A 21,663-nucleotide genomic window follows, 5' to 3' on the forward strand; every position below is an offset into this window, starting at 1 on the left:
TGTAATTGGTTTGCACTAGCTGACATTTTGCTTGCGAACGGTGATGGGCTGAACTTAATTCTGCCAAACTCGTCCTCTTCGTTATTTTCCTCATCAGGCTTGGCACTTCCATAACATGGATATTTTCTGGAACAAATATTTTGGAAGAAAATCGTCAATATTTTTGTATTTAGTTTGCAACATTTTCACGGCAAAATGTAATCGGTCGAGATGCCGGTCTAGATGGGGAAAATCTAGACCGCGGTCAATATCGATCTCAGCCAATCAAATTCGTGAATTCGGTAGTTCCCAGTCCTTGTGAGACACAGCCAGGTAATAATATATTGTCCAAGAAAACACGCAACAATCAAAACAAAACAAATGAGACCAATATCCCGCCCGCATCCTGACTGAGTAATGTGGTTTATATCGGTTCTTTTTTACAACATGGCTTGCCACTAAAAACTCCAGAATGAAGCTAACCTGCCACCAGGCGTTCTTTTTGAGTTTTTGGCGAACGGGAAAGAACCTGGCTGCAGGATAGAACGATGCCAATAATAGGTAACAAAAGAGCCTACAAAGTTATAAATATAGATTATTGACCAAGTGTGAAATTAATCTAGCGGAATATTGGCCAGGTTTTGTTTTCGTAAACACACCGAGAAACGAGGCCAATATTCACGACCTATTAAGCTTGGTGCTAGAGGGCAGATTTCAGTCCCACAGCAAAACCATATACTCATTGCACGTCCGCCACAAGACCTCTCTACTGTGCAATAATTTTGATATTTTAGTCTTGTTTACCATCTGTCAAGAACAATCCGGTTGTTGTTTACAAGAGAAATGAATGAATTCCTTGGTGGTCATAGCACGGGCACGGAGCACGCCGGCTAATCCTGACAAAGCGGATCAACAGATAAACCTGAGAACAAAAAGATAAAATACGATAGAGGAGTTTCCGTCCGCGCAATCAAGATACGGTCAGCCGGAACACAATGATAAATTAACTCATAAGACGAGCTGTGATAGTCTTAAAAAATTCTTTTCTTCTGTCTGTGTTGCTGTTAACGCTGAGGTGAGTAACGTAGTATACGGTCGTTTAGCCCTCAAGTCGATTAGCCCCCAACGTTTAGCCCTTAACTAGAAGTCGAAACCACTCTCTATTCCCCGTTCTTTTTGGCTCATCGGCCTCTGGTTGGGGGCTAACAGGCTACTAAGAACTAATAATCTACTCGAGAGCTAAACGACAGGCAACCAGCAACATATATCGCGCTGTTGTTTGTTTGCTGAACAGAAGTGACTATAAACTGATGGCCTTGTAAAATTGCATTCAAACGGTGAAACCTGGAGTACTTTCGTAAAAATGATAACTACCAATGGCGTCCTCGTGCAGAAAGCAAAGGTTTTGTGTGTCTTGACAACCTGCCTAATATTTAACTGAGGCTGTGGAACGCTCAAATCTCATTTGGTCCAGTCTTGAAAGTGAAATCGCTCGATATCATTCTACGTTCAAACAAGAAACCTGAATAGTTTGTGTCATTTGTGGTGGTTAAGGTGTAAGGAAACGCTAATTTGTCCTGTTTCCGCAAGGATATCAGAATGTTTGCAATATCGTCATGGAGGAGGTTGTAAACTTGTGTATGTTTTCAGTAGTTCCACGACAAATTTATGAAATTATAACTGATTTTCATTAGCCTATTGGTAGATGCTCTCCGCGACATTTGAAGCAACACTACATTTTTGTAATTATTTCATTTATTTTATTGGTTTGAATTGTTTTCCAATTGTTGTTTTGTTGAATTCTGAAGTTCGAAGGATTAATTAATGACTCTTGATTTACTTGAACGAATCACTAATTAACAGGGCCGTCAAACGTAATCGATGTTAATTTGTAATTTTGGCTAAGAGCCGTGTCGAGAAACTCGGACCACACGAAATCGAGAAAGAAAGACAAGTTGATTTTAACGAGGAACCTTTTCTCCAATTTTAATCTAACTGTTGGGAAATTGTTTTGAAACCTTGACACTACGCAGACTACGGGTAACTGGGCGTCAGAGGCTAAGAGAAGCGTGCAGATTACAGGCGGTTTGGCTTGACAGAGCGCTAACTAAGCGCAACTAATACACGAACGTAGAAGCACGAATTCCGGCAGGCTGATCCAAGAGCAATACATATGTCTTTCTTTCATACGGTATAGCTCGCTTCACGGTTAACTATTCTTCATTTGCTTTACAATGTACTCCAACGTCGATGGCAATTTCGGTCTGAGGCCCTGTCAAAACTACGCCGGATGAATTTGAAAACGGAGATTTCACTCTGAAAACACATCAAAGGTTTTCCGTCCACACTACGCCGGAGAAATTTGAAAACGGAGGTTTCACTCTGAAAACGCATCAAATGTTTTCGGTCCACACTACGCCGGTGAAACTTGAAAACGCAACAATCACTGGTCATTTTGGATTTGTGTTCAAGGAAAACTCGGTCAGGAAAATCAAATGATTATGGTGACGTTTTCGAAAAAATCCGTTTTCAAAATGTTTTCTTACCACACGAAAACGAAAAGCCGACGTTTTCAAAGTCGTCCTGTTTGAAGAGCGTTTTAGAAGAGCTCCGTTGTTGTGACAGATTAGTGTGGACGGTAGGCCCAACCCTAGAAATAATGCTGCGTTTTCAAATTTCTCCGGCGTCGTGTAGACGGGGCCTGAAACTACAAAATTGCCCTATTCACGGTTAACTTTTCTCGTTTGCATTACAATATAATACAACACCAAGAGAAAATGAGGGGACTCATTTTCTCTTGACAACACGTATGTGAGGCAATGTCGCGCTATTTTGTAGTTTCTGCCCGATCGAAAGTGCCCCGCATCCACGTTGCACTACATTGGTGTGCAAATGAGAAAAGCTAGCCGTGAAAAGGGCCGTAGGCCAAAATTGCCTCTCATACAAACTGGGTTATATTGTGATGTAAGTGACAAAAGTTAACCGCGAAAAGCGCTATTGTTTTGCAGTCCAAAGGACTCCATGCTAATATGGCCCATTCATTATAAAACGTGCTTTGAATGTAAGGTATTGCAGAGGGTATAAGGTTAAAAAAGAGGCCGTTTACGTCTTTACTGGCGGGCAGATAGTTTTCAAAAGTCCCTTGTTCTTGTAGTTTAGCAGAAGAAATATAGTGGCAATAAAGAGTGTAAAAAAGCTTTATGGCATTAACAAGTCCTAGTGAAAATTACCAACCAAACATAGAAATACAATTCAATCGTAATTTACAAATATCCTATTAAAAAGCCTAGTTGCTCAGGTTATATGACTGTTAATGTGTCTCCCTGTGTCAGGAACTACGGCCTTCAATTTAGCGCTTAAACGAGGTTTTAAAGATTTCAAGCATCACAGAGGCAGTCGAAGGAAATTTTTCTGTCATTCGTCAGACAGATGATAATTCTCGCGTTCAGTCTTAGTTCTGTGTAGTCATAGGGCAATGGAGTGACTTTTTACTTCCTTGTTTGAAACCGTTTTGTCTTCGGCATAAAGTGAGTATTGAAAACTGGTTTATTTAGCATGCACACGAAATTAGCTATTTATCAATGTTTTTCTTTGGTCTGTCTACTCGGCGGTGTTGAGTATAAGATAGTAAAAATGAGGACGGTTTTTATTTTAATAACTTTCAGCTTCTTTATATGGAAGGAGTAGGCTCCATTCGTCATGTTCGATCCGCTGGACGCATGACCCAACGCACTTTCTCATCAACAACGGTGAGTTCAATAGACGACAACATTTCCCTAAGCTCAAGCTACACTGCAAACTTCAAACGCTCCTATGGATCATCGAAGACTTCTGGTGCTGACAACTCGGGCGGTAGGGTAGCTGCTGGAAGTTCCCGAATGAAGAACGGTCGGGGTCTTCGGAGGGGGTCCGTGCTTCCGAGCGATGCCAACGGATCATCCGAACCATCGTCAGCGAAAGGACATCGATTGAGCATCTACTCTTTAAGCGGATTGGCGGAGGTGGGGATCAGAGTGCGCAGGCGTCGACGCAGTACCATGGACTCATGGGGGAAAAACAGGACACCAGGAGAAACAGAGTACTTTGACAAGGTAAATATAGCAGGGGGAATGGGGACGAGGACTTGCAAGGCTTCAAACCTTCTAGGAGAACTCTGCATAAACAGAGGAAAAAATTATATTGTCGTAACTTCAACTAATGTTCGGCATTTACATGAAAGGCTAGCTGGTAAACATAAGCAAGATACGCAGACGCAGTAAAGCGCTGCTAAGTAGCGCCTTTTGTAAGGAAATTGTGCTTGCAAATGATGCTAATTACGTACATCTTAGTGTGTCGGCTTATGCTTGTGCTTATGCGCAAGTGGAAACCAGCCTTAATCAACGAAACGGTAATCGGAATTACATTCATTTTTGAGGATAATCGGAAAGAAGTTTTTGAGCACCCAGTAACAATCGAACAACTCATTATTAGAGGTTTTCTTTCCTAACTTAGAATTTTTTCTTAGGAGACTCAGAGAAATAAACTGCCGCATTAGTTTTCATAAATTACAGCGGTTTTCAATTGACTGTCGTAAAACCAAGTAATCACTCTAGCCAGTCAAAGGACACAGACAATACAGTGAACCAATCAAAACTCCAAGTAATTAGATGTAGCTGACGCGCGTAAAGCGCTGCCGGGATTAGAGCGCTTTTCATTTGAGTCTCGAAAAGTAATTAGTTTTGCATCAACTACGCTGCATGATTGGCTTAAAAAACTCGCGCCAACTTTTCATCCAATCAGAAGTGAAACCAAAAGCAATTGTGACTCACTCGCACTCGTTTTCCCGCGCTTTGCGTCAGCTACATGTAATTACTTCGAGTTTTGATTGGTTCACTGTATTTTCTTTGTCCTTTGTGATTGGTTAGAGTAATAACTTTGGTTTTGGTTTTACGACACTCAATTGAAAACCGCTCTAAACGCTTGCGAGCGATCAAAATTGGTTTTCGTTTAAGATAATTCCCTTGAAATTGTTCTACTATTAAACCTTTTTTTGAAACTTGGCATAATTAACATTCATGATATGAACATTAAAAAATGCAATAAAAAAATTGGGTCACCGTGCTTGTTTATGCGTCAGCAGGCTCTTAAAATGGGGTATTTTTACTGGTTGCGCGTTAAAAATTCGAATCACCTTCATACAGAATAAAGTCTTGGCTACTTGAAAGACACGAAATTTTATCTTGAAAGTAAAGCTTCTTTTATTCACATAAGCAGTATTGCTTCATTTAAGCCGTTCTTGATTGCCTGGTTGTGGGAATATTGCACTTTTTCGGACAGTTCCGTGGTTAGCGTGAAGTCCTCGCCTTGGCCAAAATACACCCAGTACGGAACTATTTTGGAAAAAAAAAATCATGTTCTACTATCAAACATTTTTTCTTCTTCAAATATGTTCCTTATTTGACTGTTCTTAGCAAATACCTGAACAAAAATTCGGGGGTCACCGTGCTCGTTTAAGAGAAAAGGAGCATTTATTTCGCTATCGAGCTTAGTTTGAGGGAAATCTCTTACGTTTTGTACGTGCACGCGCTCATGTGCGCGCGCTAATGACTTGAAAATCGTGCGCAGTAGGGATGCGCAATGCAATACTAAGGAATTACCTTAACTTCTGGTTGGATGAAAAAGTTGCGCGAGTTTTTTTAAGGACGTTCGCACGAACATATTCCAACCTTGATTTTCTTCTGAGACTTTTATCACTGTAAGATGGCGAGTCAGTTATGTCAGAAATGTGAAAAAAAAAAAAAAAAAAAAAATGGGGGTGGGGCACCGACTTCGTTTTGGAGAGAACATGCCCGGAAGAACACCCTAAGTCTGAAATATCGGGCTTCGTAGGCGAATAAGGCCACAGTGTCTGTAAGCCTAAAGATATCGCAATTAGATCATTGAAGTAAAATGTTCTCTGCCAAACATTGTTTAAGTGGACCTATTAAGTGAATGTAGTGAACTGGTGAGGTTCCTTAAAGAACAAGTTACGTTCGTATTTAGCGATCATAGTTTCACGCGTTTTGCAGCCGCAAGATGTTAGGATTCGATGTCCCGTGGACAGAAATCTTGAATTTTTTTAACTTCCTACATTGATTTTTTGTTCATTTTTGGACAATGTGGAGAAAATTGTAAATAAAATCTGTTTCTGGAAAGAAAAGTAGGGGTCATCGAACATCCAAGATCGTTAAATCCAGGCAAAGCTATAGCAATGGCCATCTGCCCTATCATTGTTCATTTTGTTACTTGGCGCGCGTTCGATGCATGACGTGGCGTGTGAATTTGCGTGCGCAGTAAGGATGCGCAGAAACAATTAGCGCGAACATCCTTAAGCCAATCGTGTGGCGTAGTAATCTACCTTTCGATATTCAAATGAAAATCTCTCTAGAAAATGATCAATGCCTAATTCCTACGTATTTTGTTAAGCAGATAGGTATTGAGAAGAAAGAAAATCATCAACTAGTTGACATTGTATTCATGTATCACCAAATTCTCAAAACGTACATTAAGAGAAAAGAATAATATTCAATAAGGAGAATTTACATTTTGAACTTGTGTAACTGTGCTGATCGCTTCGCTGTTTTCTCTTAACAGCTTCTTCCGCCGGCAGAGTTGTTTCGTCGAGCAGTAAAACTGGTTCAAATGTCTGCGTCTCTGTGCCAGTACAAGTATGAGAAGTAAGCTATGCACTACATTTCTTTAGCTCTCGGCGGATTTTTTTCATATTTTGTCAGTTTTAAGTTTCAACTTTCTAAATCCGTGTTCTGTCACGGAGATGAGGAAATTTGAGAACGTCATTTGGCAAATGATCAATCACGAGAAATCGAATCACGCAGACAAAGCTTTTAACCATATACCCTCTGCAATACCTTACAAATTTCTTGTGAGTCTCACAAACATGTCAGGATACCGAAAATGTATTGTTCTATACTAGGTAAGTTGTTTTAACAACCGCAGTTATAGCAAGCAAAAGAAATTACTCCAACCAATTCACTTTTAACCATTTTGCCTCTATCTGTGTTTACAAAACGGACATTTTAAAAATATTACATGGATTGCTCGAGTAACGAATTTCCATTCCTTTTTATTGACTTTCAGGGAGAATGATGAAGAAAATTTAGCTCACACTGTTTTCACACAGTACATCAATGAACACGAAAACCAAATGGACGCCGAACTTGCTTTTGATGCGTCATTCTTTAAAGCTAACAGGAAGGTAATTATAAACTGTGCTGTATTTGATCTCAGTTTTATTCCGCATTCTTACTTCCTTTTGCATCCTCGCGTGGTCCCCTCGCGTATCTCACGCGGAGCTTGCGCAATAAGAACGTTTTAATTAACCCTGCTGCGGGCGAGCAAGTCATATTGCCAGTTGTTACTGAGTAGTGGGTGGAGAGAGTTTGATACCCAGCTACCATCTAGAAGAGATTATACGGATGACAAATAAACCAGCGTGAATGTCCAAAATTATCCCGCAAAGTGGTAGCCGCGGCCACGCCATTTTCCTTTTTGTCTACGTAAGGTTGCTCTCAGAGACTTACTGCAGCGACAAAATCTTGCACTCTTCACACGACGGACATGTGTAGGAACAGGTTGCAGTGGCACGTCACTTCGTGTCTGTTGATCGTGATCGTGATCGTCATCGTTGATAACATTCACGAGATGTAGCTGCAACATGTCCCCGTTAACATAGCATGCCAAACGTCCTCGGGTGAACTGACCTTAAAAATATCGAGATATTGCTCGAAAGGAGAGATTGAAAAGAAGATCGTGGAATAGTATACATACAAAACATACATACTTTATTTGCAACTCCCTAAAGGGGCTTTTCAGTTACAAAAGGAATAAAAAAGATAAAAATACGTCAATTAAAATGAATAAACAAAATGGGAAAAGAGTCTAAAATTAATTACAGTATTAAAGATTTAAAAATTTACAAAGTTTAAAATTAATAGGTTATTGTAATCTACTTTCTTGTCAGATGAGGGTCTCGGCTGAAGTGAAGGTAATTTTATCAGTTCACCCGGAACAGCGGACGGAACAACAACTAGCAAAGGTTTGTAAAGTTCACACTGATACAAGTGTTCTGTATCACTCACCCGCGCGGCAAAAAGCAATTACATGTGACTGCTCCTTGCTTTACACAAGGTAAAATAAGTAACGTCTAGAGACGAGACAAAAGCTGACATAAATGGTAAGGTTAAGTCGATCTTAGCTCTTTCGAAATACAGAAAGGAAGGCCTTCCGGGGGATTTAGGGAACAAGGAATATTTCTGGGATTAATTTGAGGGAGCAAGAGATATCTCTAATATTAAAGGGAAGTTTGACAAAAAGTTTTAATGAAAAATAGCATTTATTAATAAGGATCAAGGGAGGAAAATGTGAAATTTTCATGGGATCAGGGCCCTCAGAATGAATTTACAAAACTGCAGTAATAGGAATCATATTAATCAGAGATAATTTCCCTGTTTTATGACTAGTTCCAAAGCCTACACTTTCTTTCGTTTTTCAGGTTCTCTTTTCTTTGCGATCGATTCGATCGTTTGCGGAGTATCCTCAACGAATTCAGCAGAAACTTGTCAGAGTTGGATGGTATGAAACGTAAGTTCCAACTGGCAAGCAACCTATGAAATGCCCGGGAAATATCGCATCGGCGTCCATTGTTCCACGATTATCGCAAACTTCTGCTTGAAACTGTAGAACCAAACGTTACATTTTGTCGCGAAGAGACAATTTCGCCGTTTTGTGACAAAACTGGTAACGGTGCATTTCCAAATGTCGATCTATTGATATCCCTTACAATGTAAAATATTATTTTTCTGTTTTTTCCACCTCAGACATCAAACCAAGCGGGCAATCCTAAGACAAGGTCATATACCGCAGGCTTTCTACTTCGTGCTCTCGGGCTCAGGTAAGTCTTGACATACATGCATTCCTTGTTGCAATTACAAATACACATGTGATGTCATAACGGAGTAAGAGCTAGCCCTTCTCAAACTCCTTAATAATTCATCAAATTTAAACAAAGGAAATCATGACCGTAACGGTGTTAATTTTCCATTTTCTCCTTAGTTTTAGTTTCGACTGAGAAGATATATCAGACTCAAGGCAGTGTTTGACCACATTTCCAAACACCTGGAAGTTCGTCAAAAATACTCCGCTGTTCGTCGTATATTTTCCAAGTCTCCTCTCAGTGTTTGGAAACGTGGTCAAACACTGTCTTTCGTGTTTGATATATTACAGAAACGACAGATGATGGGCAAAGTAACCAGCAAAATAAGCAGGTAAAACAAGCTAACGGTCAATTTTACGTTAGGAAATAATATAACTGACCATCTCAGTTAAGAAAGAGAGTTTTAGTTTCTTATTTTTTTTCCAGCTGTCGTGACAGTGATGGAAGAAAACGAGAGCTTTGCAAGAACAGTTCACTTCCTACGACGTGGAGATAGTTTTGGGGTAGGTGAGAGTGGTTGCGAGTCGCGACTGTGCGCGAGGTTCCACTCGACACTGCTTCCATGATAGTAGAATTCCTTTGAATTTGCTAAATTCTTAAATTAAAGGAATCTTTGAAAAATACGATTTTCCATACAAAAACTTTCCGGTATAGCCTAGTCTCGTCCTCTCTGTCGCGCAAAGTCTCCAGTCTCCCGACGTTGCGTGACAGAGAGAGAGCTGAGAGAGGGCCAGGACTGGACAAGGTATCGATCTGCAGCTGGTTGTTTTCAATCCGTCTGTACCGGGTAACCATCTTACCGCTATGCCACTGGTATTAACCAGGCCTAACTATTTTATCGCAGGAGTTGGCCATTCTTCACGATACTCGGCGCCAGTCCACTGTCATTTCGCGGGAGCCTATTGAATTGTTGGTCATTTCAAAAGAGGTATGTATAGAACGTTCACTTATGCATACATGTAACAGCGCGTTAACTCGTTATAAATTGGGATTGTTTTTGAACGATTTTCATTAGAGTGTCTCATTTCTTATAAAGGTTAAGTTAGTCAAGATTGCAAAAACAGAGATGTCAAAGGTCGAACGTAATGGTTTTCTTGGAACATTTAAAAAATTCAAAATGGCGGGCCGTCTCTCCGAAGGGTGCAGGGTGGAAGAGGGCGCGAGATTTAAGCAGGAGCCATAATTTCTGAATGTGAAAGTTTTCAGACTTGTCTGGTGTTGTGTACAGCCATACTATAGGTGAATAAAACGGACGATTAGTATTAAAGTATGTTACTTTGTTGTGTTTTTCATGAAGGACTTTGTAGACATTTTCATGTTAGCGGGCGGAATCAAGAACATAAATGACCCTGATCAACAAACGTTTATCAAGTAAGATTTCAAATTATTATGCTATAGTTTGTCTTTTTTTAAAACAGAAAATCTCTTTTCTCATCTCCCATATTTCGAGTCGTCCTTTTTACATGACCTTCATATAAGAAAAGGTCTTTACGTTAGCTTTGAAATCTAAATTGCTTATATGAGCATCCAAAATGGCCCAAATCTCAGCATTTTAATCACGCTATATTTCGATTTCTTTTCAGTTATTTTCCATTTCTGATATATAATTACAGTCCAACCTCCGGTTGTGACCACCTCTCGTATGCGACCACCTCTCCTCAGCGACCAGTTTTCCAAAATACTAAAGTTTCCAAATCAAATCGCTATATTTAAAACCTCTTGTAAGTGACCACCTCTCGTTAGCGACCACGACCACTTTTAGAGCTATAAGTTTAAAATTTTCTTTTGTTTTTAACCTGCCATAAGTGACCACTTGACAGATAATACTGAGAGAGGAAATTAAATAATAAGGTGTTGTAACATTATCCGTATTCCTGGGTAGTATAAAAGACGGAAATATTTCAGTGGGAAACCGTATTTGGTCTCGAAATTGACTTTTTACATGAATAAATTGTTTAAAACGTGGGGTAAGTCTCTGAAGTTACAATATGCTAATTTGGCAAAATTTTGATCCACTATGGTCCAAGCTCCCGTAAGCGACCACCTCCAGTAAGTGACCACCTCGACTTGACATTTTGAGTGGTCGCTTACCGGAGGTTTGACTGTAGAGTTTTTTGACGCCTGGTGATAATGTTTTCTTCATTTATGTCATTAGGAGCATCGACTTCTTGAAGGAATGGCCTGTAGAGTTAATGGCCAAAAATCCCAAAAAATGTCTTTTCCATTTTTTCAGGTAGGAAAAGTGCTTTGTCATATACAGATTAGACGACTTGCATCTTTAAACAAATGCAATAATGCAAGCGTGACAAGCCTTTTCTAATAACATAACGACAAATTATTTTGCCTTCACAAACTTGATGGACGGCAGACTCAACTGCTTCATTTCCAACCAACTTTTAAATTTTTAATCAGCGCATGTTTTTCCTGACACGTGATTTGGAAATGTTTTTTTCCTAGAAGCGGATCTGTTCTTGTAAGAGACAGCAATCATTCAGACTGGATTTACATCATAAAATCGGTATTTACATTTCCCTTTTCTGTAACTGTCCTGTGTATATATAGTCTCCCATAGTCTCTAAACTTAATTCCAGTTCTCTAGTTTTCTTTATTTCTACGATAATTTGTTCTATGAAACCCGTTTTCGATTTTTCTTTCTTCAGGGGAGTTGCCAAGTCCTTAAAAAGCTGAGAGAAGTGAGATGCTGCCTTACTCAACATAACGACAGGGTTGTAGGATTTGAAAACGGTACTTTGTCCAAAGTTCTTGTGTATTGTTCAATAGAATAATTAATTTAATGTTTCACCGATATCAGTTTATTTATTTCAAAACACAATACACTTTAAAAAACGTATCGGGGTAATCGAAAACACACCTTAACTCTCGTTCACGTGCCATAAAAATTGTGAGGAAGATTTTTATTGAAAAAATTATTTCTGTCTGTTTATAGTAAAAAGCCAGGTTCCCAAAGCCTCATCACGTGACAGACTGGAGCGAGTGAAGGCAAAGTTGTCAGTTGTGACGCTTTTATTACCCAAGCTGCACCTCAGGCCTGGTCTGATAACACATGAAAGCGACAATGAAGATGATGCTGGAACCGAGGCAAAAACCGCTGACGCCATCGACGAAGTAGCCGCTGCCCAAAAAATATTTAAAACAAGTATTGATAACAGCAGCCGAGGTTCCCCCGAAGAAAAGTCGATCAAGTCGGTCGGTTTTCGGGCGGCTACACCGCCGCACGGAAGGCGAAAGGGAGTTGTAAGCGCCCCGGAACCATCAACGAGGATTCCTACTGACGAACAGTCAAACAATCTAAAACACAGGTTGGACTCAAGGAGAAAGCTTTCGAGTGAACCTGGTCTGATCAGCATAACTCGTGAAGAGAACGCGGTTGAAGAGGAGCAGTTAAGAAAATTGTCAAGCTCTGAACTTCCTCGGCGATTGAAAAAAAGAATGACGGGCAATAGCAACTTGCCTTTACCTACTGTGGAAGAGGAAACCAAGTCTTCATCACCGGTAATAAATAATTCAGAACTTCCAGTGCACCTATGAAATTTTAAAAGATAAAATTTTGCAACGTCTTTCCCCGGCCTTCTCGGGCATTTAAATCTAATTAAGCGGCTAACTGAAAATTAGAGAAGCCTGGACACGAGGCTACAGGGTCTAAGAAAAGCCCTGGGCACGAAGCCATAGGGTCGTGGCTAAAAATGGCAAAAAGGTTCTTTTTGTTTCGTAGGAATTTCGGATTCAAATTGAGAGACGCGGACCTATTGTTGGTCAGTTCATTAAGTTTAACTTTAAAGTTTTATCTTTAGTTCCAAATTATGTAGCAGCTTTGACATAATTCTGATTGTGTTCCAGACTTTAACTCCACCGCGTCAACGATTCAGCTCTTTGAATGCAGATTCTGTAGAACACGACAAGAGGACTAGGACCGATTCAAACACTCGGACTAGGAGCCACTCTCCCGCTTCGAGGCGCACAAGCAGAGTGAGAAAATCTACCGTGACCCCCCTTGCAGGTAGTAAACAGGAATTGTTACTGTCGTTCTGTAAAATAATGACATAGCAACCAAAAGAAACCTTAAATTATCAAACGGTTCTAGTTATATCTGTGTGTATTCTGTAGGAGGTGGCAGTGATGACCTTTTTTTTAGTATTGTCGCAAGTGAGGGGGGCATTAGACTTAAATGATAAAAAAATGAACGTTATTCCAGCGGGAAGAGATTCAGGAGTAGGTTTTTAGCGAGTTCCGCTGACGAGTCTATGTTGCGTATTCAAGGCAGAAGACTTTATAAATGATGTAAATTTCATGGCAGAAAATCACGTGTATTTTTGTTTTTTAGAGGACTTATCTGAAGAGGAAAAGAATCTACCACTACACAAGATTTCTGTTATTGACGAGGGCGAACAAAGGCCGGTTAGTACGCGACATCCTTCATGCTTCCAAGATTACAAACTACTAAGCTCTGAAAGTCAACAACTCGACTAACTGCTGGATGTTTTGCATGCATCTTTCACCTGGGAAACTTTGAGGAAATGGTGTACATAATTGATATAATTTCCCCAACTATGCCGAGTTCTTGTATGGAGAGCTAGCCTCCCACGCAGACGCTCTTTGGGCTCGTCACGCACGTCACGTTCGTGGGGAAGGAAGATTGCGTGATGATCGATGGGAGCCCAAAAAACGTCTGCGGAGGAGGCTAATGTAGAGCAGGAAGGATAATATATTTATTTGGCGATGTTAAGCTGTAAGCTGCCCAGTACTGTAATTGTAACCGAATTGAAGTGTTTAATGTTTATTGTTTTTGTACAGACCGAAGTTCGCATCACAGACGCTGATTTACATCCCATGTTCGTGCAAGTCGCCCTTCTTCAAAAAGGAGACATTTTTGTAAGAACCCAACATGTGTCTCTTTCACTGATCAGTGACATCTCTCACGTGTTTCACGTGAAATTCCGTGCAGTACATACATGAAGTTCACTGTGTGTCCACATTCCCCGATCTTTAATTTTTGTTACGTTCCACTTTTAGAAAAAAAAAAAAAAAATTGATTAGCTCATAGCTAATTACTGTCAACCCTGAACAGGTCAGTGCGGTCGTTTGTTCACTTGTATTTGCCATTGCTCTTATTAAATCTCAAATGAGCCACCTTTTAAGGATACTGTGGACGTCATACGCAAGGTGCCTTGATAGGAATATAAGATACCCTGTCTACTAAAGTAAGGTATCTTTGCTCAGCTGTGTATTATCTTACTGTCTAATTGCTCTTCATGTTTCATTCAGGGAGTGTCTTCTATGGTATTCGACGAACAACCCAGTCTCAGCCTGGTTAGTATTACGTATGTCAGTTATTATGGACAACGTTCCTTAAAGTTACATCCAGTTCCAAAAGATTATTCGGGCTGGTCGTCTCAAAAAAACTGTTCCGTAGATCAAAATTCTGCAGAGGTGAAATGCAAGGAGTTTTAAATTGGTCTTGGAAGGAACAGTAGCAAAGAACAGACTAGCGGACATGGTTGAAGAACCCATATCAAAGTTCCAAAGAACTGAGCACGTAAATTCACTCATGGTTGGTTAGGTTAATACAGCGCGAGTATTTAACCGAACATAACACTGCTTACTCGGTTCCCGTTATTTTCTCTCCACAGGTTAGTAATGGAGCAGAGTGTATCATGATTTCAAAGAAGTTTTTTCTGACTCATTGCTCCGACGCAATGAAAAGGCGGCTTCTTGTCACGGTAAGAATAAGTCAGAGAGGATACTTACATCGCTTTACATCATGATGAGTCTTTGTGCAAACGAAATAATAACGATATGATACCACGTAATGTTTCATATCGCCCAAGGGGCGTTCTTGTAAACCGATGGAGTCGATTTCTTTTCGAAGGCTATGAAATTTCTAGAGAGCGGAGTTGTACAGCTTTTGTGAATTGGATGACAATAGTTTGTACACTCTCATCTCCTAACTTCTTCTTTGTGAGGAATTATGGGACGGACCACTTTGAGCTCGAGGTGGAGGGTAGGGGTGTTGGGCAAATACCAAGAGGAAATGTTTTGTAAAGCAGACAGCGAAAAGAAGCAAAAAAAGTCGCCCGTATAATACGAATAAAGGAACAAGTGTGGAAAACAAAGATTTTGTCTTGTAGTGTACTAAGAAATTTATAGAAATGGCCTAACTCCTTTTATCGTCGCTCTCGCCCATAGCACGCGAGCAACCGGCGAGAGCGGCGATGCCGCGAGGAGCTTGGTGGTTTTTTTCATTCCCCCCACCAGGCCACTCGCGGCTTCAAAGATCGCCTATAGCAATGTACGCATCACTGAAAGCGGGTGTACAAAAAAAAAATAACTAAATTTATTATATGGCTAACTCCGTGAGCGGCTCCTCCCTCTCTCCTCCATAGAGGCCTCTTTCGTGCGGCTTTGACCGTAGGCTGGCAGTTTTGAAGCCGGGGGAGGGAAAAACGGAAGCGCGCAGGGAAAGCCGTCCCTCGCGCGCCTTCCCATTCTCAATATTCAATTTCCCTTAGGGAGCCTCTGCGGAGGAGAGAGGATTCCTACTCAAAATAATTCGCACTCTCGATGAATTCTTTCTCTGGATGAGAAACCAAAATATATAAGAGAGTTTTGGCTTGTTGGGACTGCCGTAGTGGAGACCATAACCGCAACGCGTATTTTCAAATGGTAAAACTAACAAATCTGACGTATATAGACTACAAGTAGTCCCTCTTTCGCTTAGTCCGTCGTGCGTGACGCGAAAGAAAACCACGAGAAAAAAATGACCGAGCGAAATCCTGGAGGCCTTCAGGATTTTGCGCGGCCATTTTTTTTCTCGCGGTTTTCTTTCGCGTCACGCACGACGGACTAAGCGAAAGAGGGACTACTCGTAGTCTAGATGTATAAGACCTTCTTAACAAAGCCTCGCGTTCGCCTCTCAGTTATGTACTATTCTTCCGCACCCATACATGGAGTGCGATCATGCGGGAATGGGCTAAATCCAAAAACCCGGTTGAAATACTTTTGGTCGCGAATTCAAAACGCTGCGTGATTTTGTCTTTCGTTAAGGATTTTTTGAATAATAGTTTTGACGAGTCAGCTAAATCGTTTGCCCAAACTTTACATGAGTCACATGCAGCTGTCTTTATATAGTAAAAATCTGACTAAAATCTTGTGGGATTCAAGACATGACTCACTGGTCAAAATGGCAATTCTAGTTAATTCTAGCTTATACTCTTCACCGACCAAAATAACAGGGGAAATAAATTCAAATTTTTCAGTGCTAAGTTCATGTAGTTGATCAAATGCGCCTCGACCAGTTACAATGGTTGTGGTGACACCAAGGCTGGACAAGAGATAACTTTAGTGAGCTATTTCGATAGTGTGGCCTCTTCGATCTATTAACTTTGGTGACACAAGAAGCTGTTCGCCTTGTTATCCACGCTAGTAGAGACGGAGTTTGCTAGACCCCAAGAGTTTCTGGGATCTGTTAAAGCAAAAAGATCCATCGGGACGTTAGAAAATACAAAGTTGCTTGGCTCCAGCAGTAGAGTTTAATCCAGTAACATAACCAGAAGCAGTCAGACCAAGAATTCTACAGTTCCATTTGAGAGCGAGTCAGTGACGCGACACAAATTATGTTTGCATCAAAAAGACGCCATTTCTAAACTATTAACACTCTCAGAGTGCTATTGGTTACTGGTAAAACTAAAAGTGTTTCGGAAACATTAATTACTTTCAAAATCTCGCAGGTAGACAAGTTACGGCTTGGTGCAGGTTACACTTACAGTCCAATAGTTTATTACAGTTATGATCCTATGGCTAATAAACAACATTGGCGCGACTCAAAACCGCAGCACTAAATTCTACGTGAATATTTTTGAGAACAAAAGGGCATAAACTAAATAAAACTAAATTACCGATTTTCTCTCTTCACACTCTAGTTCAAGTAAGGAAATTCATACTACGATGATCGACAAAACGATACAACAAATGAACTATAGTAAAATTTTATACCCAAGCTGGATACCTGGGTTTACAAATGAAAAAGCTCGTGGCACTTTACAAAGAAATGTGTTAAACTACACAATCAGTTATAACATTTACATGCAAAAAAAAAAAGGTTTAAAAACTAAGTACATTTAAAAAATATTCACGATGCCTACAAACACAATGAGTGGCTGTCCACAAATAGTTCAAAGAGGTATGTTTTAAGTCCTCTTTTGAAGCTCTGATAAAGTTTGACTTGCGTATGGCAAGTGGCAGTTTGTTCCTAATCTTGTGGCACATATACTAAATGCCCTATAATCATAGGTCTTTGTGAAAGACTTCGGCTGATCTATCTAACCGTGTTGTTAGCGTCGTCGTTCTACAAAATTGTGGCCATCCAGTTAATGATGTACGTATATGCACATGTCTCATACACAAACATTTTAACGAATATCTTTTACAGGGGTAATTTCTTCTTAGCGCGAACGGCCTCTGGTTTATCATCGGCATTCTTCGTTTCAAAGCAAATGAAAATACCTTCCTTCACTTTGGCATCGAACTTTTGATAGCTCAAACCTTGTCGCTGCTCATTCTGCATTTTTCCGCATATAACAACGGTTTTGATTCCTTGCATCTGGAGGAGTGGAGTGCATTCATCGCACGGTGTCTTTGTTACAAACAACGTTCCGCCCGCAAAGTCCTTGGTGTTGCGCAACAGCAAGGCGTTTTGTTCAGCGTGGATCGAATACGGATACTTCTTATCTTTAACACTTGTATCGTGACGAGAAGCCCTTGCAAACTCACCGTACAGCGCCTTCGTCGGGAATCCGTTCCAACCGATAGCTACGATTTCATGGTCTTTGTTAATGACCACCGCACCCACTCCTGCAGTAGGCTCGTCTGTCCGCTCGGCTAAGAATTTTGCAAAGGTTATGAAGAAAGAGGCCTGCGAATGATCAAGCTCGTTTTTCGCTGGGTCGAACGAGGTCGTTCCATTCTGGTTTAGGGCCTCAAATTTGTATCCTTTTTCTGAGCCTACAAAAACGTGAGCCATCCATTTAAAGAGGTCATTAAAATCACTCTCGACCTGCTTTTTCATAATTTCGTCGAAAGCTAGCCATGGAAGGTCGTCTTTGGCGCGTGCCATCCAGTTTTCCTCCCAGTAGGTTTTAAATAGCTCTCTCTGTAGCTCCTCTAAAGCCGCTATGGGTGTCTTGGTTTTCTTCTTTTTCTCGCTAGCTTCCACGACTTCCTCTTCCACTCTGGGAACAAACGTGGTTTCACCGATTGCGCTAACTTTAAAAAGATTATCGACACACGACTTTTCGGCTTCAAATTTCTCTTTATCTAGACCTATGTATTCAGGTTCAATTGGCAGATAGAAGACTCTCTTGACTTTAGATTGCACCAGAAGCTTTGTGCAGAAAGAACACGGCTTTCGTGAGACGAACACTTTACAACCTTGAGCCATATCGTGGTGCTTCATCAACAGACGGGTTACACCATGGACGTCGTCGCGTGAACATTCTGCAGCATAAAGGATATCGTCAGGTAATACAAGCAAGGCTCCAACTTTCTTGAAAGGATCAGACTGCGGATCTGGGGTTGCTGTAACCTTAGAAGGATCAGGCTGCGCATCTGATGTCGCTGCAACCTTGGAAGGATCAGGCTGCGCATCTGATGTCGCTTCAACCTTGGAAGGATCAGGTTTCGCATCTGATGTCGCTGCAATCTTGGAAGGATCAGGCCGCGCAACTTGGGTTGCTGGAAACCGTTCCATCCAGAGAGCTAAAGCCATAAACAGGTTCTCTTTAGATATTCTGGATTCCCGATCTGCATACGAAGAAGACTCTACGGGAGTGGAAATGTGTGCTCGCTTCCGTCCTACTCGCGTCTCCATTGTGGCTGAAGCATCTGAAGGATCTGAAGAGTTCGTGAGGCTATTGTGAATGTTGGAAATGCCTTTATTCGGAGCTTCTGGCGTTTGATTCATTTTCGAGTTGTCAAAAACTCCGCTACTCGTAAAAACGCGTCCACAGTGGCTGTGATTCTAGAGTTCTAAGAAACGTTTTTCACGTGGTTTATTGTTCTCGATATGCCAATCAGAGACGTCGACGTAGACAAATTAGACAAAGGGACGCAGCACCGACTCTTCAACAGAGAGCTTTTTGTTTCCGTTCGAAAGACAAAAGAACTGAGATGTCAATGATTGTAGCCAGATATATACGGTATCATGGCTGAAAATTTGATCTCAGAAAAACTTCAGCGACAGCCAACAATAACTGCCGAAAACGTCCTATTTAATCGTCCCCCCTCACCTGCTCCATCCGAATACGAGTGCAGTAAATCTCAAACATAAAAATTTTAAGTCCATGGGCAACATTATGAAGCGGAGAAAGTTAAATGAACCTCAATCTTTCATATACCGTCATTCGGGTCGTCACGCAACACTTCTCACCAATAGCACGGAGGGTGGGGCAACGATGTGTGGCGATCCAACAAACAGCTGCGAGGGAGACCACCTAGAGCTTATTCTGTTTTTTTTTTTTTTTTTTTATTTTTTTTTTTTACCGCACAGAGATTTGTGATGTCCATTGGACGACTATGTATTGGATAATTTGTGTTTGATATCCTGTTCTGAGAGACCGAGACTCTTACTCCGCGGTTCCCTTGTACGCATCTTGGGCAATTTTCAGACGCGACATCCTGTCTAAAAGCAGCTAAAAGTAAACTTGAACATTTTTGAAATGCAAAATACCTTCCAGTAGTAAGCCCTACTCGCGACAATACGCCCCCCCCCCCCGGGAATTTTCAATCCCCCAACGAAGGTTCAAAGCACATACTTAACACAGTTACGAATATATTATTTTTTCTACAAGGCCAAATAAATACTGTATATACCAATTCCATTTTTCGATCGACGTTTGAACGGTCGTTAATAAATTCATATTCCTTTTGTTTTATCCTTAAACCTGAATACGACGTGTCGTCTTGCTAAAATCACTGACAACAGATTTTAACATTTTCTGTCCTGTTTTACAGGAAACGCCTTATCCTAACGACGAGTCACTGCAGAAAAGCCTACAGGACAAAGTCAACTGGGATGCATACCGCCGTAAAACTCTAAAAACGCTGGTCCGGGAACTACCGACGAAACAAAGAAGATTGAAAGATCTTTTGGTGCACAAAAGAACTAAACGCGACATGTCTTTAGGTGAGGACTTGAAAGAAGCCATTAGAAAGATCCAAAGGAAAGATGATGAAACCTGATACACTGATGGCAACGAGGTTATAAAAAATGTAATTAGAAGAATTTCGAGAAACAAAGACCTCAAGAAGATCAATTTTTTTCATAACTTTTAATAACGAGCTTATTTAAATAAAATAAAGAAATAAAATATAAATATCTTAATTGAAGACTCCCCCAATGGGGCTTTTCACCTGGGCTAATGAAACCAAATGATGAAACAAATAATGCAAATTAACATAAGAGGGTTAAAAATCCTAACCGGCAGGAGGCAGACCAGTTGGCTATTTACTATTTACAATTTTTTATTTTCAAATTGTATCAAAATTTGTGGTGCATGATTTTGAAAGTATTTTATTTGTAAACATATTTATAAATAAAACTGTACCTTTTGACCATGTGTGTGACTATTAATAGCACAAATCTTTTCAGTCTTGTGTTATGACTTGTTACGATGTGAAGATAACTACATATATTTTTGGCATTTTGGACACAGCATGTGCTCGCAGCTTCAAAGCCTTGCCAAAACCCCTAAGCCAATTTTCCAATGAAGACTAACTACCAGCTTAGAACAGTTGTTTTGTTTGGCTGTGATAGCCTAAGAGACACTTGGTACTCTTTAGCGGCATGTCAGACTAGTTGCCGAACCATGGTTAGTATTTTGGTGAGGCTAATCATGCCTGATTTGTCGCCGTATTGGTTAATTAAGAATTTTGATAGGGTGAAATGTAAAATCGGCACCGACACCGGCACAAACCTGTTTACAGGCGTTTCATACTACTCTGCCTTGCCTGCCCTGAGGCATTGTAAAGAAAAGGAGCGAATGGTGGCGAAGGAACTGAAATGGAGAAATGAAAAGTAAATTAAACTGATCCTGTCTTATTTTTTGTCGCTTACACTTCACTCCGTGTTAGGCCGGCTTGTGAACTTGCCACGGGGAAAGCATCTAGTATGGCGCTCCATATTAGCTTCGCTCTACGAACGGTTTTAAATGTGTAATCGCCTCTCTCAAGCACTGAAATCACCGTTGATTTCCACGCGCAACCCCAGCACGAGAAAAGCTGCGGCAAAAATTGCACCAAAAATCGTCTGTGTAAATGAGCCTTAAACAACTGAATTCTGTCTAATTTCAGTTCAGTTGCTTCAATGCACGAATCCATTTGTAGCTTGGTAAAGCTTTTTCTTTTGTACTTTGCTTAAAAGAGTTTTTTCTTATAATACTAACCAACGGTGTTTAGCAATACTCCAGTGAACAATTCGTAGAAAACATTTGGAGATGGAACCGAGACAAAACGTACTAGTTACTTCCTCTTAGCTATGATTTCTGTCGAGACAGTTGCTGTAGTAACTAATTTTGAATTGTTTAAAAAATTATTTATTTCTTCAGCGATTAGACTGAATCCTGCTAAACATTTGGTACGTGATGTAAGCCGTATCTTGCGCTCGCGCGCGGACGTCACCCAGTACTTCGAGTATTCCACGC

The 21,663-nt window shown here is 40.6% G+C and overlaps 2 protein-coding genes across 2 annotated transcripts; one reads left to right on the forward strand and one right to left on the reverse strand.

Moving 5' to 3' along the window:
- The first annotated feature begins 230 nt into the window (after positions 1-230).
- Positions 231-20,575, forward strand: LOC110044908 (uncharacterized). The gene is made up of 20 exons (XM_089289134.1): positions 231-1,054; positions 3,645-4,070; positions 6,592-6,674; positions 7,096-7,213; positions 7,979-8,053; positions 8,510-8,598; positions 8,835-8,908; positions 9,377-9,453; positions 9,795-9,878; positions 10,248-10,321; positions 11,106-11,183; positions 11,408-11,468; positions 11,611-11,695; positions 11,898-12,463; positions 12,809-12,968; positions 13,293-13,366; positions 13,763-13,840; positions 14,234-14,278; positions 14,599-14,688; positions 19,976-20,575. The coding sequence occupies exons 2-20, from the start codon at positions 3,654-3,656 to the stop codon at positions 20,201-20,203; spliced, it is 2,556 nt and encodes an 851-aa protein (XP_089145260.1). The 5' UTR covers positions 231-1,054; positions 3,645-3,653; the 3' UTR covers positions 20,204-20,575.
- LOC110044919 (dCTP deaminase-like) lies at positions 17,005-19,155 on the reverse strand. The gene has a single exon (XM_020750496.2). The coding sequence runs from the start codon at positions 18,924-18,926 to the stop codon at positions 17,391-17,393; it is 1,536 nt and encodes a 511-aa protein (XP_020606155.2). The 5' UTR covers positions 18,927-19,155; the 3' UTR covers positions 17,005-17,390.
- Positions 20,576-21,663: the final 1,088 nt, after the last annotated feature.

The sequence above is a fragment of the Orbicella faveolata genome, unplaced genomic scaffold, assembly GCF_042242905.1.
Source record: "Orbicella faveolata isolate gen_17 unplaced genomic scaffold, um_ofav_v1 contig_2, whole genome shotgun sequence".
Lineage (NCBI taxonomy): Eukaryota > Metazoa > Cnidaria > Anthozoa > Scleractinia > Merulinidae > Orbicella > Orbicella faveolata.

Bases quoted from the DNA above. Each gene is read 5' to 3' on its own strand.
- LOC110044908 (XM_089289134.1), top strand. From the start codon at position 3,654: ATGGAAGGAGTAGGCTCCATTCGTCATGTTCGATCCGCTGGACGCATG. The intron at 12,464-12,808 runs GTAATAAATAAT...ATTGTGTTCCAG, and splicing joins AAACCAAGTCTTCATCACCG to ACTTTAACTCCACCGCGTCA. The intron at 13,367-13,762 runs GTTAGTACGCGA...GTTTTTGTACAG, and splicing joins ACGAGGGCGAACAAAGGCCG to ACCGAAGTTCGCATCACAGA.
- LOC110044919 (XM_020750496.2), bottom strand. From the start codon at position 18,926: ATGAATCAAACGCCAGAAGCTCCGAATAAAGGCATTTCCAACATTCAC.